At 44.9% G+C, this 27,999-nt stretch overlaps 1 protein-coding gene and 1 long non-coding RNA gene across 3 annotated transcripts in view; both read right to left on the bottom strand.

Annotated features, from left to right (window-relative positions):
- Nucleotides 1-27,999, bottom strand: part of adamts17 (ADAM metallopeptidase with thrombospondin type 1 motif, 17) — a 526,549-nt gene that overhangs the window by 62,737 nt on the left and 435,813 nt on the right. For both annotated transcript variants that reach the window (XM_033627478.2, XM_078162521.1), the window contains 2 exons: nt 4,948-5,028; nt 4,255-4,412 (listed from right to left, as the gene is read on the bottom strand). In XM_033627478.2, coding sequence (XP_033483369.1) covers nt 4,255-4,412; nt 4,948-5,028 — 239 coding nt within the window. The remainder of the gene's footprint in view (nt 1-4,254; nt 4,413-4,947; nt 5,029-27,999) is intronic.
- On the bottom strand, nt 22,015-26,852 carry LOC117257345 (uncharacterized). The gene is made up of 6 exons (XR_004501690.2): nt 26,414-26,852; nt 25,898-25,957; nt 25,260-25,491; nt 25,050-25,139; nt 24,646-24,743; nt 22,015-24,203 (listed from the first exon to the last, which is right to left on the bottom strand). It is a non-coding gene; the product is annotated as an uncharacterized LOC117257345 (long non-coding RNA).

Below are 27,999 nucleotides of genomic sequence, written 5' to 3'. Positions count from 1 at the left end.
CTCAGTTTCTCCACTGACATTATATATTTGTGTCTGCCTGCTGTTACTTATTATCCTCACAACAGCCAGTACACATCAATCACGCTTCCACTAGGTCACATGATTTCAAATGAATATGGATGTGTTGTTTGATCATCACACATGTCAAAGTTTCATTAGGTCACATGGCTTATGTCTACAAGTTTGAAAATATAAGCTCACACCACCTTGATAAGAAGCCTTTACTTTACCCTGCGGCCCCCTTTATAAAAAAAATCACACCTGTCCCATTCAAGATGTTTTTCATCCTTGTTGAAAAACAACCATAGAAATATTAAATATTAATATTTTTTTCTGTTTTGCTTAAATCTTTTAACCAACTCCTGCTCAGATTATATATACCAAATATTCATTGTGGGTATATGTATGAGAGAGAGAGAGAGAGAAAGAGAGATGGAGAAAACAGTAATGTAACCTGCAGCAATCTGCATCTCATAATTTGCAATTTTTAGCTACACAATTACACACACACACACACACACAATATATTTTTAGGTGCTATACAGCCACAGCCCCCACACATCCATATCAACACTAACATAGCATTTATTTTATTTTCTTTGCAATAATGGCTTGCAAACCTCAATAATGGAAAAGTAGGAGAAAAATACAGGTAATTTTACTGCTTATTATTTAGTGTGTGTTTGCTCTACTGGGGAAGCAGGAGAAAATAGAAATACTTCTACTGTTATTATTCTCTCTCTCTTTCACACGTGTCCTGTTACTGCATGTCACTAACTCGGCCTCTTCTCCAGAGCCTTTGTGCTCCACTGTCTCGCAGGTTAACTTCTATCACTGCGGTGCCTAGTGTGACGTGTGAGGTTGTGCTGCTGCTGTGTTGTCAAATGCCTTCTGCTGCTTCTGTTATCATTAGTCATTAGTCAAACTCATCTTGAAGTGCCTGGGCTGTCACCTAACTACATGGTCATTAATTAGCATAACAATGGCTTCACTCTGACAGACACAAGCCTGTGTGTGTGTGTGTGTGTGTGTGTGTGTGTGTGTGTGTCTGTCTGTCTGTCTGTGGGTGTCATACTTCTACTGTTATTATACACATATGATTATTGTCACATATGTGTACTATCAAATATTAATATATACTTTCAACATATTGTACCACAATAGCCAGAATTATAATTATAATATTATTACTTTCATTAATGTTGTTGTAAGCTATTAAAATTACCGTCTGTCCTGCATCTCTCTCTGTCCTCCCCTTCTGTCTCATTGGTTCCTGAGGACAGAGAGAGATGCAGGACAGACGGTAATTTTAATGTTGTATGGATGTTGTATGCTGTAAAGCCCTGTGAGGCAAATTGTGATTTGTGATATTGATTGATTGATTGATGTCCTCGTCAGTAGTTTGGTTTTCAGAAGCCATCAAAGTTCTACTCCGAAGTCATGGGTTCATCACCAAAAATGACCTTGCATTCTATTGACATTGCTTGTTTTATCGACATTTCAACTCCTACGAAGAGGCTAATTCACACCGTCTATGTGAGGTGGAGGCCGACATCGAGGGTCCGAGGTCCCACCCAATGCTGCTTGCAGCTTTAATTTCATACTGAATCTGGCTGCATATTTTAGAATGAAATGATCATCTAATTATCTTAAGATAACAAAGCTTGTTCTCTTGAGATAATAAGATAATTATTTTGTTATCTTGAGAAGACAAAAGGTTGTTTTAGTTCATTATCTTGAGAAAAGGGGCTTTGCTATCTCAAGATAACAAGTTCATTATTTCATTATCTCAAAAAAGAGCTTTGTTGTTTCAGAATAGAGTTCATTATTTTTAACGGAACAATTCATCTGCGGATCAGCCCTCCCCCCACTACAGGACATCTATGACACCCGGGTCACAAAAAGGGTACTCAACATCATTAAGGACCACATCCACCCACAGCACACACTGTCCACACTCCTGCCATCTGGCAGACGCTACAGAAGTGTGAAAGCAAGGACAACAAGACTAAAAAAAAGCTTCTAGCCATCAGACTACTAAACCGGTGATTACCCATCTCTCTGTATATATACATATTGGACAATGTGAAAATATTTTAATACTATTTGCACAACAATATTTGCACAACAAATCTGACTGTACATAATATTTGCTGTATTTTTATTATTCATTTTTATTCATCTAGTTTAGTCAGTGTATATTTAAGTGGTGTCAGGGCAACTTGCAAAGTAAGAATTTCATTGCCTGTAACCGCCTTTACGTTTGCTGTGTACATGATAATAAACCTCTTGAATTATTTTGTTATCTCAAGTAAACAAAAGGTTGTGTCATTTCATTATCTTAACAAAACAAAGATGCTTTGTAATCTCCAGATAATAAGAAAATTACAAAACGGTTGTTTCCTCTCATTAGACTAATTATTATCATCATAAATCAGGAGTGCCATACCAGCATGCATTGATTGCATCTTGACAACTATGGTAACTGATTAAGTGGAGATCAGTGTCAGATCAAGAAGTACTTAATATTGATGTTATTGATGGCATCAGATGATCATAGCCAGGCTCCCTTGACACACCAGTGGCTCACTTGGGCATGAGTCTCTATTCATAGGGCTTTCCCCAACATCATGACACACTAACAACTTGAGAATCTCATGGAGAGCCTATCCCAGCTGACATTGGGCGGGTACACCCTGGACAGGTCGCCAGAACATCGCAGGGCTAACACATAGACAGAGACAGACAACCATTCACACTCACATTCACATGAACGGCCAATTTAGAGTCACCAATTAACTTATCCCCAACCTGCATGTCTTTGGACTGTGGGAGGAAGCCGGAGTACCCAGAGAAAACCCACACTGACACAGGGAGAACATGCAAACTCCACACAGAAGGGCTCCCCCCTGGGTTCGAACCAGGAACCCTCTTGCTGTGAGATGACATAAAGTCACCACCAGTCCACGCTCCATATTTGGTCCGGACAGGGACTTTAACAGGCGACCCTCTGGTTCCCAAGCCAAGTCCCTATGGACTGAGCTACTGCCGTAAAGGTGTAGGAGTTCTTGACATAGCAGAGTTTCACCAAAGTTAAACTCCACTCAATGCAAAGCAGAGTCCTGCACGGGTCCAGTTTTCAAGATCCGCCCCAACCCGACCCGGCGACGTACAAACCCGCACCCGAACCGCAAACCCGCGCATCAGGCCAATTAGTACCGCAACTCGGTCCGACCCGTTGAAACACGACCCGCAGCCCGACCCGTAACCCGGATTTAAAGTAATCATTTTGGGTCATATTGGCTGAATATTGAACAGCATATCGCCACAGTTAAGGTGCCAGTAAGTAAACAACGACCTGAATGAAGCAGCTCTCACAATAAAAACCTGACTTCAGCTCCATCATCAACCCTCTGTGTTCTTCTCCCATACGAGTGTAAAAGCACTCGTTTGTTACGTTTAATGCTTTTAAACTTTTAATCTATGTAAAGGAACTTTACATGTGTAATAATAGACTTACTTTCTGTCCAGAGCGATGTTCAGCAGTTACGAGCCGTCACTTGTTTTTAGAATCCATCGAGGAGAGAAGTAATCCATCAGGGAAACACTTCAGAAACATTATAAAGTGACAGTTGTACGTTTTATCCACTTATTTCTCAAATACCCAAATAATTATTTACTGTTTTGGAAGCGGCGCTTGTTAGACGGTGGCAGCCATGTTGATTCTGTCGTCCAATCACAAATTGTGTTATTAGATGGTGAAACGCGTGTAAACAGCTGAACCAATGACCGTTGCGAAATAGCGGAGGCGATCGTCAGAGCGTAAATAATGACCAAGATAGTTATCTGTAGTTTACCGAACTAATGACTGATGTGTTTATCTAAAACCCGTGATCCGACCCGCGTGTTATTTTTTCCACCCAGATCCGAACCCGGGAAAAAATGTTTTGTTTTTTTTTTTTAAAAAAACACCCACAAATCAGCTGTTTTTGCAAATAATTACCCACGGGTACCCGACAGGACTCTGATGCAAAGATGCTAATTTGCTTTGCCAATGAAAGCAATTTTTTTATTTGCCCCTCTGCTCACATTGAATGGAAGTAAAGGAAGGCAAATATTCGGTAGTGTTGATTTCGCTCATGTGTGACTGTACCCTAACACAAGCATTAGCAGGATGTTTCCATCCTGCCATTGTATACAGGGTATGTTGTGATACTGTTTAACAACTCAGAACACAGTAACATATGTGTTTACCATCAAGTGTAAGGGGGTGTTAGTGGGTCCCTTAGCAGACATCTTCTCCCATAATCCTCTTCTAACATATCGCACTGTGGTCCCAGCCAGCTCAAAATCTCCTGGAAGCTCAATTTTCCAGTCGCTGTTGATGGACCTCTTACTGGAGTCTTTCAGAGCTGTGGGGAAGATGCAGGGGGACAGAAGTAACACTTTTATGAATAAACCCTGTGTTTATATATATACAAATAACAAACACACAAACATGCAGTATATGCATACGTACACAAACACATATATGTGTTAATACCATTTCAGCAGTTGTATTAAAGCAGTTGGCATAGTATTAGTGCTGCACTAACAATTAAGAAACCATTGTTTGATCTGTCTGCTACTTTCTCCATTAACTGCACTGTCAACAAAATGTCACAGGACAGTAAAACATGGCCTGTGTCATTTACAGGAGACCATGGGCTCATATTAATGGTATTCTATCCAACCCAAAGTCCAAAAATCCAAAGCTATTTTCTTATATCATTTATTACTTTTTTATGTTTATTATCATGTATGACATGAGAAACCCTAGCGCTCAAGAAGCATGAAACCAGTTACTAAAACAGTTATTCGATTTATCTCAATAGTTGCATGGTATTGTGTTTGCGAGTATGCCTCAGGTAATTTTTCTCAAGGACCTTAAGACACATGCATCATTACCCAGAAAGCTATGTGAGGGTTTGTCCTCGACAACTTTGATCCTCCTGGCTCCTGCAGGGATAACCACAGCTTCGATGTAGCCTGACAGAGAGACAGAAACCTAGTAAAATGGTAGTTTGTTAATGATACCGTTTGTCGGTGAAGATTCTCAGTCATCCAGGTCATGGTACTCATAAGTGCTATATCGTAGGCAACTGGACTTGCTTGCATTTCTTGAAGACGTTTCGCCTCTCATCCAAGAAGCTTCTTCAGTTTTTCAGGTTTAAACCCTGTGTGGGTGTTAACCCTTGCAGTCGCCTACAACTTAGCACTTATGAGTTAATGATATCAGTCTCATAAAATACACTAAATTATTAATTAGGAACTCTGATTAATATTTAAATTAATAACTACAACCAAAGATGCCACAATAACAGTAAAGGTTAAAGGTATAGGAGTTCCTGACATAGCAGAAGATGACCATTCATTAACTCTTGTGCAATATTAAACAGACAGCAGGTATATTCCAAATGTATTTATTCATAATGAAAGCAAGGCAACAAACACACAAATTCTAACTAACTATATGCAAGCATCGGTGTGTGTGTGTGTGTGTGTGTGTGTGTGTGTGTGTGTGTGTGTGTGCGTGCGTGCGTGTGTGTGCGCGCGCGAGAGAAAGTGAGACAGGTCAAAGTCAAGGGAAAAGAAGCAAGAACGTTGAGTTGTCTCTTTGGGTGTAGCTATATTGAAATCCAATTTGTAAGTGAGTATATGTGTATGCCATATGTGTTGCAGGAGAGTTTGGGTTAGTACAGAGGATGTTTAGTTGTATGCAAGACTCTGTCTGTGGAACGCATTAGTAAACTAACATCACTTAGCTCCAGGAGAATGAGAGCAAGAGAGTCTTAGGAGCAAGAGTTGGTCAGCGGCTCAGGGGAGAAAGTGTCAAGAATCATGGAGCAAGTGCCCCCTTCAATGGTTCAGGGGCAGGAGCCAAGAGTCTGAGCTGGTCAGCGGCTCTCGAGAAAGAGCCGCCCCCTAAAGGGGGCACTTGCCGGTCAGAGAGAGTGAAGAGAGCAGAAGTTCTCCTAAAGTTTGCTTGGTGATATCACAGAGTCACATGTCTAAATATACTAAACTCTCAGCTGGATGTCATTCAAGCTCACAGGACATGTGTAAATTGGCCGAATCTCTTCGGGTCTTTGACACTAAAGCCAACTACTTAGAAGGACAAAGCAGGCGGAATAACATAGTGGTGGATGGCATTCCAGAGTCTCCAAATGAGAAATGGAGTGACTCTGAGGAGAAAAGCAGACAGCTGTTTCAAGATTAAAACTTGATCATAGTAAAGTCACTTTGGAGAGAGTGCATAGAACAGGGAGACCTAAGAATGGGAATTCCATCAGGCCCAGATCCATTGTGGTCAAATTTCTTAGGTACAAGGACAAGGAAGCAGAGCTTGAGAGAGCAAAATACCTTGAAGGTACAAACATTTATCTAAATGAGGACTTTCCAGAGGCTGTGCCTCAAAAAAGGAAGGAACTCCTGCCTGCAATGAGAGCTGCCAGAGAAAGGGGAGAGAGAGCATTTCTTAGGCATGACAAATTAATCACATGCCCACCATCACAACTAAAAAATGACTCTAATGTAAAACCAAACTAAGCAAATGGAATGTAGGGTGTATCATTTCCTTTAGCGCCTTTATGTTTTTTTGTTTTCTTCGCTCGTTTAGTTTGTTTTGTTATTTTATAGATAAATTATGTCAGTATTAACAAAATTACCTAGGAAAGGACTGAAACTAGCTCACATTAATATTTGCAGTCTCAGGAAGAAAACTGAAGAAATAACAGATGTCTTGACTACAAATAATATCCATATTTTAGCAGTGACAGAAACCCATCTTGATCATACATTTTCAGATGAAGCAGTGAATATACAGGGTTGTACTGACAGAAACTCGCATGGAGGAGGGGTTGCCATATACACTCAGAGACATAATCCAACAAAGATAAGATAAGACTTCATGCCTGCCAGCGTTGAGGCCTTGTGGTTACAGGTTCACTTACCATATGTCAAACCACTACTAGCTGGGTGCTGTTACAGACCACCATGTGCGGACAACTTGTATCTGAGTGAAGTGTGTGATATGACTGACTGTGTTTGTGACACTGGACATGAAATTTATTTAATGGCAACCTGAACATAAATTGGATGTCACAGGACTGTCCACTAAAGAGCAAAGTTCTAAATGTAACTAATGCATGTCAACTAACACAAGTCATTAATCAACCAACAAGAATCTATATCAATAGGGGTGGTAAGAAGACATCTACTTGCATAGACCACATTTTTACAAATGCAGTGGATATGTGCTCCAAGGGCATATCTGTTGCCATTGGGTTTAGTGATCACAATGTAATAGCTATAACTGGAAAAGCAAAAGTACCCGAAGGGAAACCAAAAGTAATTTACAAAAGATCATATAAAATATTTTCTCAGGAATGTTTTTGTCTTGATGTTAATAATTTATGTTGGTCAGATGTATATAAGGAAGATTATTCTGATAACGCCATTAAGGCTTTTGATAACATATTTTGCCCTGTAGTGGAAAAACATTCAACTATTAAAAAACTTACTGTGAGAAATGTCAGGGCACCATGGATTGATAATGAGCTCCGGAGCCTTATAGTTGATAGAGATGTGGCAAAGGGTACTGCAAAGAGGACGGGGAGTAAGTCTGACTGGGAAACCTATCGTAAACTGAGAAATCAAGTAACTAAAATCAATAGGAAAAAGAAAAAGTTGTGTGGTGTACCACAGGGAAGCTTGGGACCAGTACTGTTCTCTATCTTCACCAATGATCCTCCTCTTGTCCTACATCAAGCAAGAGCAGTTAGGTATGCTGATGGTACACACTGTACTTACCAGCAGCATCTATTAAGGAACTGCCTTGTGCATTAGACAGGGAATTACAGTCTGTTGCAATGTGGGCATGGAGTAATAAGTTAGTTCTTAATTTATCAAAAACAAAAAGTATAGTATTTGGATCATCTTTTGGGCTTAAACTTAAACCACAGTTAAATCTGTCAGTACAGGGAGTGCCTGTGGAACAAGTAGAGGAAACCAAACTCCTCGGGGCGTTATTAGACAGCAGATTGAAGTGGTCAAAGCAGATAGAAAAAAATAGTTGCAGTTGTGAGAAGAGGTCTGGCAGTTATCAGGAGATGTGCTAAATTCTTACCACAAGAATGTATTTCACACGTTGTACTATCATTAGTTCTTACTCATTTGCATTACTGTCCAGCAGTGTGGTCGACGACACCAGCGCCCAGGTCAGAGTCCCCTGCCCTTGACTGTGCTGTTAAAAAGTCTGATGGCCGGACAAATGACCTCCTGTGGTGCTCCGTCCGTGAACGCAGCGCGATGAGCCGCCCACTGCGTCTGCTGCTCTGCTCCACTAAGGTGTGGTGGAGAGGGTGGTTGACATTGTTCATGATGTCCAGCAGCTTGGTCCGCATCCTCCTCTCCGCCACGGTCCCCAGTGAGTCCAGGCACCTCCCCAGCACTGACCCAGCTTTGCAGATCAGCTTGTCCAGCCTTCTGGTGTCCCTCTCTGTCGCACTGCCTTCCCAGCAGACAGCAGCGTAACAAATGGTGCTTGCCACCACTGACTGATAAAACATGAGCAACATCTCCTCACAGACGTCGAAGGACCTGAGCCTCCTCAAGAAAAAGAGCCTGCTCTGGCCCTTCCTGTAAAGTGCATCTGTGTTGACTGACCAGTCCAGCTTGCTATCCAGGTGTACGCCCAGGTACCTGTAGGACTGTACCACCTCGATGTCCTCGCCCCTGATGTTGACTGGCTGCAGAGGTGGTTTAGACCTGCAGAAGTCGATGACCATCTACTTGGTCTTCCTGTTCAGGAGAAGGCCGTTCCTCTCACACCAGCTGCTGAAGGCTCCCACAAGATCCCTGTACTCCGCCTCCTGTCCCTTCCTCACACACGCCACAATAGCCGTATCATCCGAATACTTCTGGATGTGGCAAGACTATGAGTTGTAATTGAAGTCTGATGTGTACAAGGTGAACAGGTATGGAGCCAGCACAGTCCCCTGCAGGAGCACCAGTGCTGCTCTCCACCGTCCCAGTAACGCAGCTCCCCAACCTGACGAACTGTGGTCGTCCCGTCAGGTAGTGTGTGATCCAGGATGAGAGGGCAGGCTCAACTCCCATTTGTCTGAGCTTCTCTCTAAGCAGCAGAGGCTGGATGGTATTAAAAGCGTTCGAAAAGTCAAAGAACATAATCCTCACTTGACTCCCCGGCTTGTCTAAGTAGGAGTGGGCCCGATGTAACAAGTAGAGGACAGCGTCGTCTACTCCGCACGTTCAGTCTGTGGTCTCAGGTGACGGAGGAGCAGCCTCTCCAGGGTCTTCATGATGTGTGACATGAGGGCCACCGGTCTGTAGTTGTTGAGCTCGGCCGGGTGCCAAACGTTGTGTACCGGCACAAGACATGATGTTTTCCACAGGACCGGACCCTCCCTGCCTGTAGGCTCAGGTTGAACAGCCGCTGGAGGGGCTCGGCCAGTTGGTCCGCACAGACCTTGAGCAGCGTCAGACAAACATCATCTGTGCCAGCCGCCTTTCCTGGTCGCAGCCTCCTTAGCTCCATCCTCACTTCATCTACAGAGAGGAAGGGTGGGGAGCCAGGAGGAAGAGGAGTTGCCGCTGCGGTGTCGGGGCTGCAGTAGTGAGGAGAAGGTAGTGTAGGGGAGGAGACTGCCACTGGAGAGGTGGAGGGGGGTGGTGGTGAGGCCGCTGTGTCGAACCTGTTGTAGAACTGCTTGAACTCATTGGCCTTGTCAACATCACCCACTGTGGCCTGGCAGTTCTTCTGTTTGTAGCCGGTGATGTTCCTCATTCCCCTCCACACCTCTCTGGTGTCATTATGCTGCAGCTTCTTCTCCACCTTCTTCTTATAAACCAGCTTGGCCTGCTTCAGGCTCCTCTTTAGCTCCTGTTGCACCTGCTTGCGCTTCTCCCTGTCATGCTCCCTGAAGGCAGCTTTCTTCTGGTTCAGGAGCTTCTTGATGTCAGAGGTGATCCAGGGCTTATTGTTGGGAAAGCAGCACACAGCCCTCACTGGTAAAATCATGTCCCTGCAGAAAGATGTGTAGCCAGTGATGCAGTCAACCTTCTTGTCGATGTCCGTGTCCCCCCTGTTTCCCTCTGTGTCCTGCAGTGCATCCCAGTCTGTACACTCATAGCAGGCTCTCAGGGACTCTCTGGCCTCTGGAGTCCACTTCCTGAATGTCCTGGTGGTTATAGGCTGCCTCATGACACAGGGTTTATAGCAGGGCCGAAGGAACAGCAAGTTGTGGTCTGATCTGCCTAGAGGTGGAAGGGCTGAGGCAGTGTATGCCTCCTTGGCATTAGCAGATCAAGCGTCTTATTTTCCCATGTAGGACAGTCGACATACTGTACAAAGCCAGTAAGGTGGGATGACATGGTTGAAATCTCCTGAAATCAGGATGAATGCATCAGGATGCTGGGTCTGTAACCTAGCAACAGTCTCATGGATGACGTCACACGCTACCGTCAGTGCGGCGCATGGTGGGATGTAAACAATCATGGCGACTGTGTGAGAGTACTCTCTCGGGACATAGTAGGCTCTGAGTCCGACTGCCAGAAGTTCCACATCCTGACAGCAGATCTTCTTCTTCACTGTGATGTAACCTGGATTACACCAGTGATTGTTAACATACAGGATCAGACCTCCACCTTTGCTCTTACCGCTCGCTCTGACGTCCCTGTCCGCATGGACTGCAGTGAAGCCGGGTATGTCCACACAGGAATCGTCCATGCTCTCGGTCAGCCAGCTCTCTGAAAAACACATCAGGCTACACTCCCAGTAAGTTTGTTGATTTTTCACCAGTGCCTCCAGCTCATCATGTTTGTTGGTTAGAGAGTTGACATTACCCATGACGATCGAAGGTATAGCTGGCTTGTAGATCCATCTCCTAGCCTTTAGCTTAGCCTTAAACTTAGCTCCAGCTCTGCACCCGCAGTTAGCCTTCCACTGTTCCGCTGGGATAGAGTGTTTAATCCCATGTTTGGCAGAAGATCGCTGTGCAAGCAGGGCTCTCCTTGTATAAACAACTTTGTCTGAAGTTGTGGACATAATCGATTGACAGAACAAACAATCAAAAGACACAACGGACGAAGAGCTATGGACATGCTGCCACTCGGTGCTGCGCTCACAGTTGCTGCAAACCAGCACTGTACGGGCTTAGCACTACCAGGTCATCAGCGTACATTAGGTGGTTGATCCATAACATTGATACTAGGCATGCGGCAAGAGGTTTTTTTCTTACTTCCTGTTTCAAAAACGAATGCAATGCAATGTACTGTAGTATTCCGAGGTATGAAGTTATGGAACAGTTTGCCATCAGACATTACACATCCAATAAGAACAGCTGTTTTTAAAAAGAGGTTAAAGAGATACCTGATAGCACAGAACACCAGCGCCTCACACATAGGGTTTGTTACATAATGCCTGACTGTATGAACCTTAATGTGAAACTCTCCTGGTCTTTAATTCTCACAATAACTCTATATGCTATTTTTAGTAGTATTGCAATTACCTTTGAGTTGTAAAATCCTCATTATTATCATTATCATGATTGTTATTATTGTTCTTATAATAATTACTATTACTATTATTATTTTCTGAGAGTTTCTGACTATTTTGTGGTTAATCTCTTGGTTTTGTCTGTTTGTTTTCATTTTGTTTTGTTTCTAATTTTTGTTTTTGTGGTGACAGCGAGGTTATGGACCCAAAATGCAGACAGACCGAGGGAAAAGGGTTTAAAGGTTTTAATGAGCCAGAAAGATGCAGAGAACAAAGGAGATCCGGAGTCCAGGTGCAGAGTGGGATAACCAGGTGAGAGTGCTGGGCTGTGGGCTGCTGTGAGGCACGGAGGGAGACACTGGAAAAAAGGTAGGAGAGCGAGGGTTGAACACTCGACGAGCAAAAAACACAATCAAACTTGCAAGATTACTCAAATCACTGGAGGAATAGAGGAGCCGAGATACCACTGCGTGCAGTCGCAAATACTCTGGCACTGGGGCTAGAGTCGGTGGCAGTCTTAAAGCCCGTTGATTGCAGATGACTCTCAGGTGTGCACACTCAGCCTCAGTGCAGGGCAGGGGAGGGGAGAAGCCTCTGGAGACAAGTAAACACAGCAGCACACAACCCACACAGGAAGTAGACTCCGGAAATGTTCATAAAATAAAAGCCAAGAATCCATGCTCACCACAGTACCCCCCTCTCAACGGACGCCTCCTGGCGTCCTACCAGGCTTGTCCGGGTTAGCAGCATAAAAGTCTCTTAGCAGGGATGCGTCCAGAATGAGCCTCCGGGAGATCCATGAGCGCTCCTCAGGGCCATACCCCTCCCAATCGACCAAGTACTGGAAACCCCGTCCTCGGGGTCGCACATCCAGAATCCGGGACACAGAGAAGGCGGGGTGGTCGTCAATGATCCGGGGGGGTGGAGGGGCGACGGCCGGAGGGCTCAGGTCACAGGAAGCGACAGGTTTCAGGAGGGACACATGGAAGGTAGGGTGGATCTTGAGAGAGTCCGGTAACTGGAGTCTGACAGCAGAGGGGTTAATGACTTTGACGACAGGGAAGGGACCAATGAAACGGGGTGACAGCTTACGTGACTCAGTCTGTAATGGGAGGTCGCGGGAAGAGAGCCACACCATCTGACCGGGACGGTACTCAGGGGCTGGGGACCGGTGTTCGTCCACTATCCGCTTAGTCCGGGCTGCATTGCGGGTGAGTGCGCTCTGGCGGTCCTCCACACCTCTTGCAGGCGCCTGACGTGCTCCCTCACCGACGGGGTGGCCACTGCTAGCTCCTGGTCGGGGAATAATGGGGGTTGAAAACCATAGCAACACATGAAGGGCGACATACCTGTGGCCGCGCTGGTAAGGGAGTTGTGCGCGTGCTCGATCCATGGGAGGTGGGAGCACCAGGTGACCGGATGGTGAGCCGCAACACAGTGCAGCGCAGTCTCCAAACTTTGGTTGGCCCGCTCTGTCTGGCCATTGGTCTGAGGGTGGTAGCCAGAGGACAAGCTAGCTGTTGCGCCCAGGGACTTACAGAAATCCCTCCAAACCTGGGAGGAAAACTGTGGACCTCGGTCCGACACAATGTCACTGGGTATCCCATGAAGTCTGAAGACATGGGTAATCAGGAGATCAGAGGTCTCATGAGCTGAGGGAAGCTTGGGTAACGGCACGTAATGCACACACTTAGAAAATCTGTCAATGATGGTAAGGATAACTGTGTTACCTTCAGATGGCGGCAGTCCAGTGACGAAATCCAGAGCTATGTGAGACCAGGGACGGGATGGTATGGGTAGAGGGCGCAACAGACCCGCAGGAGGCAGATGAGAGGCTTTGCCCCGGGCGCAGACTGAGCAGGCCGCCACAAAGTCCCGGACGTCCCGGGCCATCCCTGGCCATCCCTGGCCACCAGAAACTTTGGCGGAGGAAGTGGAGCGTTCTCTGGATCCCAGGATGGCAGGTGAGTTTTGACGAATGTCCCCACTGAAGCACCTGAGAACGGGCGGATTCTGGAACGAACCTCTGGTTCGGGGGTCCAGTCTTGGGGTCTGGTTGAGTCTTCAGCGCCTCCTCGATAACTGCCTCTATCTCCCAGGTGGCGGCGCCGACGAAGCAGGTGGGTGGGAGGATTGAGGTCCGGTTCACTGGTGTCTGAAGGAGAGCTGAAGATTCGGGAGAGGGCGTCAGGCTTGGCGTTGCGGGATCCGGGTCTGTAGGACATACTAAAGTTGAATCTGCTCAGAAAAAGTGCCCAGCAGGCTTGGCGGGAATTGAGGCGCCGAGCAGAGCGCAGATAGGCAAGGTTCTTGTGGTCCGTCCAGATGATGAAAGGAAGGTGTGAACCCTCCAGCCAGTGCCTCCACTCCTGCAGGGCCCACACCACAGCCAGCAACTCTCGGTTACCCACATCATAATTTCTCTCCGCAGGAGACAGGCGGCGAGAAAAAAAACGCACAGGGATGCAACCTCTGCGTCTTGGGGTCCCGTTGAGACAACACCGCTCCAGCACCAGAGTCGGAGGCGTCCACTTCCACCACGAATTGCAGCGACGGGTGAGGATGTTTTAAAACAGGAGTGGAGGTGAACAGAGCTTTCAATCTAGAGAATGCAGAAGCTGCATCCGGAGACCAGAGGAAGGGAGTGTTAGGGGATGTGAGGCGAGAGAGAGGAGCAGCCACCTTACTGTAGTCCCGTATGAATCTCCGGTAGAAGTTTGCAAAGCCGAGGAAACGCTGCAACTCCTTGCGGGTGGTAGGAGTGGGCCAGTCCCTCACCACCTGGATCTTCACCGGGTCTGGCTGCAGCTGTCCCTGGGCTATCACATAACCCAGGAAACCAACCAACGAGGTGTGAAACTCACATTTCTCGGGTTTCACATAAAGGCGGTTCTCTAACAGCCTCTGAAGAACCAGACGGACGTGCTGCCGGTGCTCCTCCTCATCCCGGGAGAAGATGAGGATGTCATCCAAGTAGACGAACACGAACCGGTTCAGCATGTCCCGGAGCACGTCGTTGATCAGGGCCTGGAAGACAGCCGGGGCATTGGTGAGTCCGAATGGCATCACTAAATACTCGAAGTGACCAAGCGGGGTGTTGAATGCCGTCTTCCACTCATCTCCCTCCTTGATTCTGATGAGGTGGTCAGCATTCCGTAGGTCGAGCTTTGTGAAGATTCTGGCGCTACACAGGGGTTCGAAGGAGGGATCAATGAGGGGAAGAGGATACTTATTTTTAACTGTGATCTCATTCAGGCCTCGGAAATCTATACAGGGGCGAAGGGAGGAATCTTTCTTTTTAACAAAAAAGAAACCAGCTCCTAGTGGGGAAGAGGATGGCCGAATGAGTCCTGAAGCTAAGGAGTCCTGGATGTAGGACTCCATGGCCTCCCTCTGAGGACGGGACAGATTGTAGAGACGGCTACTGGGAAGGGTGGCACCAGGAAGGAGGTCGATGGCACAATCATAGGGGCGGTGAGGGGGTAGGGATAAGGCCAGTTCCTTGCTGAACACAGTAGCGAGGTCATGATACTCTGAGGGAACACTGGTGAGAACAGGTTGAGCTGGGGTTGCCATCTGTCGGCGGGAGAAGGGATTAGCGGATCTGAGGCAGTGGGAATGACAATGGACGCTCCAGTTGGTTATGGTGGCAGATCTCCAGTTAATTTGCGGATTGTGCAGTTGTAACCAGGGGAGACCAAGAACTATGGGGGATTGAGGAGAGGGAATGACATAGAGCTGGAGATCTTCACGGTGATTTCCGGAGATGATAAGAGTTAAAGGGGCAGTGCAGTGGGTGACATTGGAGATAAGGCGGCCGTCTAAGGCGGTGACTTTCTTGGGAGTGGGAAGGGGCTCCAACGGGAGATTGAGTTGTTCAACTAACTCACTGTGAATGAAGTTGTCATCTGCACCAGAATCGATGAGGGTCTGCAGGGGTAGAGAGTCTCTCTCCCAGAGGAGGCAGGAGGGCACAGAGATTCGTTTAGGAGAGCTGGAAGGGGAAGAGGTGTGGCTCACCAGTGCGCTCTCACTTACTGATGAGCCTTGTCGTTTAACTTATGAGGGCAGGTGGCAAGGAAATGGCCAGCTTGGCCACAGTAGATGCAGAGTCTCTGAGTGATGCGTCTCTGCCGCTCATTAGGATGTAACTTCGCCCGCCCCAACTGCATGGGCTCCTCCGGGGGCAGACTGGAGCTGGCAGGAGAGGGTGGCGAAGAAGAAGGTCTTGTCAGACCAGTAGAGGGAGCCATGCTACAAGGTCTGGATAATCGATGCTGAGTTCTCTCCCTGCGTCTTTCCCTCAAGCGATTATCTATGCGAATCACTAGAGAAATTAACTCCTCGAGTGAGCCTGGCTCATCTCTGGAGGCTAGCTCATCCTTAAGCTCGTCGGACAAGCTTCTCAAAAATACCCCCTTTAATTCTTGCTCCCCCCACCCGCTCTCTGAAGCTGCAATACAAAAATCAATGGAAAATTCTGCCACTGACTGAGACCCCTGAGAAAGGGAAAATAGGTGCTTAGCTGCCTCCTGGCCCTGAATAGGGTGATCAAAAACTCTGCGAAGCTCCTCAGAAAAACTAGAAAAAGAACAGGTGACTGCTGGTCCCAGATGGCTGTGGCCCATTTAGCGGCCTTACCCCGTAACAAATTCATGACATAAGCTATCCTGGCTCTATCGGTGGGATAACTAAAAGGCTGCTGGTCAAAAACTAAGGAGCAACGTAGCAAAAAACCCCTGCAGCTACCAATCTCCCCAGTGTAAGGCTCAGGAGGGGGAACATAGGGCTCCTTGGGGGAAGAGGGAGAGGTGGCTGAGGTGTTAGGAGGGGGAGCCGTACTCACAGTGGGAGTGGAGCCGGATGGCTGGGGAGGTAAGCGGGAGACGAGTTGCTCTGAGAGGTGGGAGACTTGAGCACTGAGGTCCTGTAGAGAGTCCATGAGACCTTGCAACATGTCCTCATGCTGTCCGAGCCGAATTCCTTGTTTGGCGAGAGCTCTCCTGACGGGGTCTGAGTCTGCTGGGTCCATGCTTGGCCAGAGTATTCTGTGGTGACAACGAGGTTATGGACCCAAAATGCAGACAGACCGAGGGAAAAGGGTTTAACAGTTTTATTGAGCCAGAAAGATGCAGAGAACAAAGGAGATCCGGAGTCCAGGTGCAGAGTGGGATAACCAGGTGAGAGTGCTGGGCTGTGGGCTGCTGTGAGGCACAGAGGGAGACACTGGAAAAAAGGTAGGAGAACGAGGGTTAAACACTCGACGAGCAAAAAACACAATCAAACTTGCAAGATTACTCAAATCACTGGAGGAATAGAGGAGCCGAGATACCACTGCGTGCAGTCGCAAATACTCTGGCACTGAGGCTAGAGTCGGTGGCAGTCTTAAAGCCCGTTGATTGCAGATGACTCTCAGGTGTGCACACTCAGCCTCAGTGCAGGGCGGGGGAGGGGAGAAGCCTCTGGAGACAGGTAAACACAGCAGCACACAACCCACACAGGAAGTAGACTCCGGAAATGTTCATAAAATAAAAGCCAAGAATCCATGCTCACCACAGTTTTGTAGTTTTCTTGCCTTTTGGTTGTATTTTGTTCCTATTGCCTTAATATCATGGGAGCAGTACTATTGTGGGGGCGGTGCTGCGCAATGGGAAAAAAAACAAAACAAAACAACAACAACAAAAAAACAAAAGCAGGACGCTGATAGGGATGAGCACCTCCTCCCCTGGGCCTGGCGGTTCGCTCATTATTATTGCAGCTTCCTTCCCTCAGTCCCAACAAAACTACCAGGTCACATAACACAACCAACATTTCCAATAAAAAACACAAGAGGACGGAGGCTGGTTATCAGGGTGGACAAACCCCCTCCTAAGGGTCTGGGCGTTGTCCACCACTGGAACCAGCCTCCACTTCACCATTGGCCCCTCTTGTCACATCTATTACAACTCACACCTGTTTGTCTATTGCAGCAGTGCTGCATCCTGTGGGTGACAGGCTCCTGTGCCAGCCTGTCACCCATGCAACCCAGCTGAAAAAATAGTTCCACAATCGAGATGAATAGTGAAAACATGGATGGAAACCACAGTTTGCTACAATTTTTATGTCAAAACATCAACGAACACCACTGACCACTCGGTGAGTTTAATGGCTTTGAAAATTAATGTTTAGGGCTCTAGTTTCCAGGCGCGGTGCAGGGTGGCGAACCCTGTGCAAAGCTAGTTTTGAGCAGCGCAACCAGAGGCGCGCTCAGTTTGGTAGTTTGGCAGACCGAGGTGCACTGAGATGGGTGTGGCGGCGCAGCAGGGGGAAGTGTCGACAGGTCCAGCTTGGCACAGTGACAGTTTCGTGCCAAAAGGCTTTGCCGAAGGTGTGCTAAAATCTCGCCAGCTGAAACCAGGTCTACTGTCAGTGCAGGCGGACCACAGCCGGTGTAAGTGGAAGTTTGGCTGACTGGTGGACAGTGCGCACATGTCACCAAAACCTCACAGGCAGATTTCCAGAATGTCAGGCACATTAACAATGCAATAAATAGCCACAAAACCACTATTCAATGCAACTATCTGCAATCAGCACATAAATGTATCTCTATATCGACGGTCCCGTCACATCTGAAAGGGGATTGGCACCGTTTGGCACGTTTGGCATGCATAATGGAAACCCAACCTGATTTGATTAACACAGCTGCAAATTAAAGAGTTCACATCCCTCTCAGCCAACCACAAACAGCCACAGCATCAGATAGGGAGTATACATTCAGCATCTGTCATCTTAGTAAAGTCAAAAGAAAAGAAACAGAGTGAGACTGCGAGAGAGAAAGAGAGAGCATGCACGCGCGCACGAGAGAAACCCAACATTGATTTATGTTTGTGGTGACCTCCTCCCAGGCTACGTTTGCATCATCAGACCGTGGAGGTCTGCTCGCAGTTCCGTATATTCGGACACTGCGAGCTTGGACCTCCCGGACCAAAACATCAGTTTCCTCCTGGGAGAAGTTTGGCTGTCTGAGCCTCTTTCACACAGAGTGCGATTTTCGCGGCACCCACCGCGGGGTAGGGCACAGAGCAAGCGGAGAGCAAGGCGCCCAAGACAGGATTTGGGGGAGTACAGGCTCGTTCAGGAGCTACAGCTCCATGGTGACCGCTTCCAGGTCTACTTCAGGCTCTTCTCTGCTATTGGACGCGCCAAGGTGTCATCACAACGCGTTGCAGTGAAATTAAAACATTTTTAATTCGAGCGCAGGCTGGCAGCATGCAGGCTGGCAGCGTGCAGGCTGGCAGCGCGCAGGCTGGCAGCGCGCAGGCTGGCAGCGCGCAGGCTGGCAGCGCGCAGGCTGGCAGCGCGCAGATGCCGCGACATGCGCCCTCTCGCGCGCCGCTCAGCTCGGCGGCAGAGCGGTGCACTCTTCCGCCGCGCTAGCACATACACAATAAATGGGTTCATCGGCGGAGGTCTGCGCTTTGCGCACTCTGTGTGAAAAGGGCTTGACGCTGCTGCTCTCTTCTGCCATGGTGAATTGTGTAAACTCTCATTACGCCTTCACGCGGCGCATTTAAGGGCGAGGAGAGGGGCTCATTTGATTGGTGTGATGTGTGTAAAACCCACTCCACGCCTTCTCTCTTCCCTCTTTCCGACTTGCGCAGGTAGGAGGGACGGAGGTGGGAAAGAGGAGTAGCTGCGCTAGCGCGCACGGTGTTCCAAACTTGCAAAATCCGCCTGGCCACACCCAGTTGGCAAAGCGCAGGTGCACTGCGCCTCTGCCTCGCCCGGTCTGCGAAACTAGAGGCCTTTGGCCCAGTGCAGCTCAGAGATCCAGCACCAATGCACATATTAGTCGGAACCGGCTCATAAGCCACTCATCATCATTGGCCAGTAGGTCTTGCTGGCCCCTAAAGATCCGCTCCCTCCAGAGTCTCCCATCCACCACATCCTCTAACAGTGCCAAGTAGGCCATCATGCGTCTTTACGCACTGTGATTGCTGCTTTTTATACCTACCTATCAACTGATTTATTGCACTTTTTCTAACAGTGACACGGTGCTTTACAATGGCATACAACACATTTAACTCACAGCGATAACAATAATTAAGAGACATAAAACAAACACATTATAAAGCAAATATATCTGCTCATAACAGTAACACTCTGCACTTGTATCTGTCCGACTAAGGCATTGAAAATGGCAGTAGCGTACACTTGATTTACACTTGAACTTTTCACATCATTATTTCACAGATTTAAGTTCATCTGTCTTTTTAATGACCCGAGAAGTTCTTTTAAACTAAAGATATCTGCTTGTCTTTAGTTTCCTAACTCATGTTCTTCATGTGTGCACATCAGTCAAAGACATGTTTGTTTACTTATGTTTATCCGTTTTTGCAATTACACTCTTCATATATAAAACATGACAGGTTATATCTGTCTTTATTTTACACAATGATATCAAATTCACATTTCTTCCTTTTCATCTTTCTGCCTCGGGGGTAGCAGTTTCTCAAGTATACAATTTTTGTGCATATGCATGGGTCAGAGCTGCCATGGAAGACCGCTCATTTTCTGTCAAGTTTGATTTTAATAAATCCCAATGTTTGCATAGAAAGTGGTGTACGTCATCATCTGTGCATATGTCATGGTTATAAATGAGGCCCCTGGTATCTTTGCAGCACGTCAGCTGGAAATACAATAATTGTCTCAAGTGACCTTGATCAGCTCGGGCAACTGCACCTCAGCCAGAATGTGGCTGCCTAGTGAAGAACTGCTGTCTACTGATTGCACTTTTATACAGTAGATTTTTTTTCTAACCTGGATCTGAATAAATCTTGACTGTAAAAATACCTTTACTTCCTGTAAGTTATTCCTCAAAGCAGCAAAAAGCACACACATCCACAAACAAAACTGTGCAGGTGCTGAGCTCAAAAATGTGGAAAGCTGAGCAGGTAAAGAAAGGCTCGCACACTGCAGGGCTCCTCTTCAGTGCAATTTATTCACTGAGTGAAATGACGACGTTTCTTCATCAGGTCATACAGAACAATGGGAGACGCCATCTTTAAATGGGTAAGTGGTCACATGATCGAAAAAACAGCTGATGCCACTTCCACAGTAATTATACAAAGTGTAGAAAACAACAATAATATAGCGATATACACACTCGACTATATACCAACACATACACCTAGTGAGTGTAGAGACATAAATACCACAAAGATGCAACATGGTACACAATTGTAAAAATATAAACACACCTGAAGCAGTCTGAGTACAAAAACATCAGGTAGGACCATCATACAGCATCAAACATGCTACAAGAGGCGCCTCTTACAATAAATGGAAAAAAATGCACATCAATGAGCAGCAAGGGCACAGCAGTATAAGTATTAGTGTAAGTATACAGCAAAAACAGAAATACATGTAGACCAGCAGAGTTAGAACAGTTTAGAGAAAGGGTCTCATGTCACATTCTTCATTAAAGGATAACTAAGGTATTTTTCAACCTGGGCCCTATTTCCCCATGTGTATGTGTGCCTATGATTCATAGGTACAACTCGTTCTAAAATAGGTTCAGTACTGAGGTAGGTGGATGCAACCGGCAGCTGCGAAACGAGCTACAACGGTAACGGGGGCAAATGCTTCCCGTATAAGTTTGCGCATTAAAAGTACTTTTTTTCGCCACTGACCAGTTCAGATCGCCAGTGCTATCTCTGTAAATAGCATACTAAGTGTTTCCCTGACCCTTCACCTCCTCCCGGCTGTGACGTCATTTCGCGAGAGCTGTGCTTGTTGCTGGAAGAAAACAGAGGAGCCATGCTGAGCGCCGCTCAGAGTGGCGCTGGTTGTCCCAGAGTACAATTGAGAGTTTTACTGCATCGATTGAAAACAATGGTTCGTATTTGTGCTTGAATTGCAACAACAGGATGTCACGCAACACCCCGTACAGCTTTCATAGGCTCCCTTTGTTGGACGGTGAGATTGTTAAGTTGTGGCTAGTTGTGCTACAAATGGATGCTAACACTCCTGTCCAGACACTGCGCCTTGCAGACCATCAGGTCTGCAGTGCTCACTTCTCCCAAGATGACTACTGTCAGCCGAAGAAGAGAAGACATCCAATCCCGAAACACCTCTTCCTCAAGAAAACGGCTGTCCCACGAGTAGAGAGAGCTACAGACACAGTGGAGGTAATGTTATTTAAACAATGTTCGAAACGCTTAGTATGCTATTTACAGAGATAGCACTGGCAATCTGAACCGGTCAGTGGCGAAAAAAAGCACTTTTAATGCGCAAACTTATACGGGACGCATTTGCCTCAATATCTACCTCGCGGCTGCCGGCTGCATTCGCCTCTCTCAATACTGAACGAATTTTAAAATAAGTTGTACCTATGAATCATACGCACACATACACATGGGGGAAATAGGGCCCAGGTTAAAAAATACTGAAGTTATCCTTTAAGGCCTTTGGGTGACAAAGTGTTCAGAGTGTATATCCAAAACAGTTCACGTTTCAGAAGCAGATTGTTAATGTCCCCCTCTCGCTGTCGAGGTTGAACATGCTCAATGCCCATGTAGGTAAGAGAAGCGACAGGATGGTTCATCAAATTAAAATGACAGGCAACTGGACTTTTCTGATCATGATTTCTGATGGTACTTCTGTGCTCTGAGATTCTATTCTTCAGAGGTCTGGAGGTCTTGCCAATGTAAACAAGGCTGCAGGGGCACTTCAACAAATAAATACCATTACTGGTCTTACAGGAAATGACACCTTTTACAACTACTTTTGTACTTTGAGAACCTTACCAGTGTGTGGGTGGTAAAAAGTCTTTGTTTTGCGGGTGAAGTTGCACTGCTGGCAGTTGCCACATTTGTAGTTACCAGGTTCAATTGGACTCAGGACAGAGGTAGATGGAGGAGGAGAAGGGCAATCAGCCCTTACAAGCATGTTCCTGAGGTTAGGGGGTCGTTTGAGCACAACACGAGGTGGCTTGTCCAGCTGTCTTTTCAGGGAGGGGTCTGTGGCTATCACAAAAAATGTTTTTTAACCAGGATGGAAATGTCATGAGATAGAGGTGAGTATGGAATGGCACAGGTGAGTATTTTGTCTGCTGTTTTGCTCCTGGTGTTGTTCAAACACTGGAAAAAAAGCCACTCCAAAAATAAGTAAAAAAAAAAGTGCAAACAAGATTTTTTGGCTTGAAATAAGCAAAAACATTTGCCAATGGAACAAGTGAAAATTCGCTTGATAAGATTTCTTGAAATAAGACATTATATTTAAGCCTTACAAGATAAGAGAGATCTTAAAATTAGCTGAGAAAACTCATTCTTAGCTATATTGTACTAGTAATGTGAAGTTTTGTGTCTTGTAATAAGCTTGTGATGCTCAAAAATAGTATTTTTCTCCTCAAAAGTAGCATCTTTCATCCTCTGTTTCAAGTGTATTTAACTCATTTTTAGTTCTGTAATTGTGACACTGTTCTAGATTTAAGTCCACCACCAACTTGAAATAAGATTAGAAACTACAATTGAGAAAAAATGTCTTGAAGTTAGCATTCCTGACTAGTATTACGCAGTGCTCTTTTGCCATAATAAGCTGTAATTCTCCATCCCGTCATCATCTCAAGTGTATTTACCTTATTGTAAGCTCTACAACAGTAATACTGTTCTAGATTCAAGATATTCACCTACTTCTTATAAGACAGAAAAACTTAAAAGTAGACTTGCATTTAAGCAACATTTATTTAGACAGCAAAAAATAGTCCCATGCAGAGGAGACAGTTTCTTTTTTTCCCAACATTTGGGCTCACAGTATTTATGAAACTGCAATATGAAAACATAGCAGAACATGCCAAATGTGTGACATCTGACCAATGTGCCTCTCAGTACACATGCAAAATCTGTGCTTTGCACAAGCACACACAAAGCATAGCCAGATACACTACTAGGCACACTAAGACTGCTCAATCTGTAACATTCATTCTCAATACAAAATGCTTAATATTTTAACATTCAAATTAAAGGTTCTGGGCTTACATGAACAACTAGTCCCTCAATACACCAGTAACCATTACATTACATTAAACATATTCATTAAGGATGCACAATGCTGGACTTTTTTGCCAATGTCCAATATGTTGATACTGATATGCCGAAACTAGTGACTGCTTCTGCTGAACAGATGGTTGTTGAAATTCAGTATTAACTGAAAACTTAAAATTAACTTAAAACTAGGCAGAACCTGCACTGATTTTTGTGCAAACACACACAAAATATAAGCAGTCTCAATGAACATGGACTGTAGTAGCCTTGGAGGGAGAGAGGAAGTGCTACACCATATCTGACCACTGGTTTTATTGGCCAATAAAAGTTTTCCACTCAGCCATGCTCTTCTTGTAAGATGATGTGAGATCTCTCTCATGGATTTTGTCTAAGAGTACCTCCGTCTGTATGACTGAAAGGAGAGTGGCTACACACTTGGGATAGGTAAGGTGTAGGCTATAGTAGTAGGCCATAAGGTATAAAGCACTCTTGGTAAGCTGGTCTTTTGGAAAGGTGGTTATTGGCACATCTCCTACCGCTAGGAGGCAGTTGGACAGACTAACAATCAGGACTGGACAGGAGAGAAGGCGTTTCTTCAAGTAGGCATTCAGGTCTTCTTTTTTCTGTAACACATAACAGACATCCTTCTGTCAGAATAATACATTTTGGTAAACTGTAACCTATGCCAGTGGGTAGAGGGTTTTTTACAAACACATAACTTTACAAAGCAAAATTCTGACAAGTTACAGTACTGAGAAAGCTACATCTAAAAGTGCTGTATTTAACTATCACCAAAACATTTACTGTTTACATATGTCTAGCCTTCCAAAAAAACCTAAAAACCAAGGCTAGATTAGTCTTGCTTGATTTTCATTAAGGTGATAAAACCTGCTACCAAGTAATTCATCCATTTTGTACATACTGTGACACTGAAAGGCACAGACATCTTAGAACATATAGTATGTGAACAGGAAATACACTGGGAGTAGTCGGAGGCAGCACCTTGAGTTACATTTTTTTCCAATAATGCAGTCTAAATGATCCTGCAACATTTAAACAGCTCACCTCCAGGACATCACTCGCATCTCGTACCCTCTTTGGAAGAGCAGATGAAGAGGGGAACAGTGAAGGCAGCACACGTAGGATCTCAAGAGCCTGTTCAGCTGTACAGAAAAGATTCATTACATAAACACTTGGATAAAGTGCACGAGGTCAAATCTGATCAAAAAGGTATACAACAGATACAATACTTAAAACATTCAGCAAATATTGGGACAACCATTATCAGGGTGGGAATTTCGTCATTCAAATTTAGTTTCTCTTCTGTGTCGTTGTCATTTGTACTTTCATGTATCTGCCTTATTTTAGTGTTTAATGTCCACCCTAATCACACCAAAACATCATTGCTTTCCGTTGTCCATTCTTATTGGGGGTTTCAGTGCCTTTTTCCATACACCAAAAAACTGCACCTTCTGGCAAAAGTCATGCCATCTTCCTTTCAGTTCATCGATGAAGTTGGTATTATCCTTATCCCAAATGCGTTGAAGCTCCACCATCACCTGTGAAATATCAAATATACCAATACAGACATTTGAATGAATCACTTAGGAGGAAATTGGTATATTAAACACTGTGTGTGATACAATGATTTTAATCATGCATAGTCAATAATGACTTACATGTCCAATGTCCTTGAAACAAGGATATGCATCTAAAACCTTCTTGAGTCTGTCCTGTCGGTATTTGAATCAATGAATGCTCTTCTGGTAGCAAATTCCAAATCCAAGAGATGAGAGACATCCTGGTGGTTTGGATTTTTTCTTTTATACAAAGTTTGTAGGGTCTTGTAGTGCTTGGCCAAGGTTGCTGGACTGTAGGTGTCTGGACAGTCAACATCTGCAGGCTTGTTAGCTTTAAGACACAAAAATACATAATTAATATGCCTCAGTTTAAAAAAGTTCATCTCTTGTTGCATGACAAAAAAAGTGTAAAAAAACTGCCATAAAAATCATACATTAATATTAGATTAAACTTTCATGGAGTTAAATATTTTAACAAATTTCAGCCCTGACCCTAACTACCAAATACCTCTTCATTTTTGGAATTTTAACCATTTAAATTCCATTTAGATAATACTAAAAGAAACCATCCAAAAATCAAATAATTCTCTGTATACTAAATGCATGAGAACTACTTGCTCTAAGCTCATATGGTCATGCAATCACATACAACTGTATGTAGGCACAGAAGTACACCCCTACAAAGATGCACACAGCCCCACTACACACACAGCCATGAGGCAGTTGGACGAACTCACTATCAGGACTGGACAGGGCAGAGGGTGCTTCTTCAAGTAGGCTTTGGGGTCCTCTTTTTCCTTAAACACATAACACAGACATACTTCTGTTAGGATAATGTACTTTAAGGATCATTTCGGTATTTTAACCTAAGCCAAAAATTAAATTAAATTAAAAAGAGCAAAAATGCCCCTAGTGAGACACGTGTTTTAAATACATAACATTTGATATGCTGGAGAGGTTACAGAAAGTAATATTGCCCAGTAGACAGATGCTGAAAAGTACTGCTGCACTCAGCTGTTCAAAATGATAAAATACCAGCTTTTTATTAATACCGATGGCTTCATGCCAGATTTCTGTTAAAAGTTCATTTCTACAATAATTGAACAGGACAGATGTAGTGTAAATACCTATCCTCTGATGATACTTCTGTCATGTCAGGACTGTCATCTTGACCCAATAATGTGAATTTATTAGTTTATCGAAAATATAATTACTCACAAGGGCAAATATGAAAATTCAAAGTTGAAACTCACCTTCTAACTCAATTTCTTTACTGGCCGAGCCTGGGCTGCCACTTCCTTCTGTGGACCGATCCAGAATGATTGTTGAGTCGCTTGAATCGATTTCATCTGTGTCTGTTGGCGGCTCAAGATGGCGCCTCTAGAGCTGCAAAGATTAGTCAATTAATCAGTTAGTTGTCAACTACTAAATCATTCAATCCATCTGACAATATCTGTATAGCACTTTTTATACCAACAAAATGCAACACAGAGTGCTTCAAACAATACAAACCAATACCCCCACACACATACAAACAACACACACAAAGTCACCCAGTACATTAACACGATTGATCATTTTGAGTCATTTTTCTTTTTTTTTTAGTGTCCAAATATGATTTCAGCTTCTCAAATGTGAATATTTTCTAGCTTCTTTAGTCCTCTGACAGTGAAATGAATACTTCACCTTGGACTTTTTATTAACCAAGCAACTGATCAATTAATCTGGAAAATAATTAACAGATTAATCTTTGATGAAAATAATGACAAGTTGCAGCCTCACCTCTTCGAATGTCTCCCATCTGTGGTTCTTTTTTGGGGGGATCTCACATTTTGCAATATTTTGTATAGTTGTGTGTACACAGTGATCTGCACAAAACATTTAATCAATTTTTTCAAATCGCTACTAAAAATGTCCAACATGAAACAATCATCAACTGGATATATTTCACTTACCCATGTAGGTAAGCCTTGGTCCTGCAGCATGGGGTAGTACAGTACTATTCTCTTTGCCATTGCTGTGATTTCTGGCTTTGATGGGTATCTGTGTGATTCTCCATCCCCTTTCGCCCTCAGGATTGCAATCACACTGGTCATGGTGTTTCGAATGAGCCGGCATTTGAGCTCCTTTGACATTTGGCAGTTGTGCTGTTCGTCTCTCTTCGACAACTCAAAGTACTGTTGTCGGACTTGCTCAAGTTCTGTGTCGATGTGCAATACATATTCTGGAAAGGATAACTTCACAGTCTTTTCAGGGGTTGTGTACTTTGCAGGACTTGCGTTCACAGGAGTGGATGTCTGCCGCATGGGTGACTCATTAAAGGAGGAACTGCCTGACAATTTTGAGTGTTCTTGGCCAGATTCCTATAAGATAAAAGATAATGAGCAACCACAAAAAGCAACATTTCTTTGTTTTCTGTGATAACAAAAACTGCAATGTAGCACTGACAGTTCTGCACAAGTATAAATAAGCAATCTGTTCCATTTTAGAGGTTAAATCGCTTCATCAAATAACTGAACACCTATCAGTTAATCTAAACTTAACTGAACACACATGTAGACTACCATGGCTGTTCCAAAAACACTGTGCTGTTAACTCAATGTGCTGCTACCAACTTAAATAGGTGGTTAGTTTAGGCCACATCACTAAGAAACTGACTGAATTCGCCTTTTATTTCTGCTGCTGGTTGAAATCTGTATGCACAGCGTGCTCCTGAATGATTTCCTTTGCTCGCACAAAACTATTTTTAGTCGCAAATGCCAGTAAAATGCTCCCACAGTAGAGCTCTGTGGAAAACAAATCACTGTAGCATAAACAAATCTAGCCTACAAGTAAAAAT

The sequence above is a fragment of the Epinephelus lanceolatus genome, chromosome 2 (genome assembly GCF_041903045.1).
Source record: "Epinephelus lanceolatus isolate andai-2023 chromosome 2, ASM4190304v1, whole genome shotgun sequence".
Taxonomy (NCBI): Eukaryota; Metazoa; Chordata; class Actinopteri; order Perciformes; family Serranidae; genus Epinephelus; species Epinephelus lanceolatus.
The sequence above is the reverse complement of the archived record's forward strand: the minus strand, read 5'-3'. Positions and strand labels throughout refer to the sequence as shown.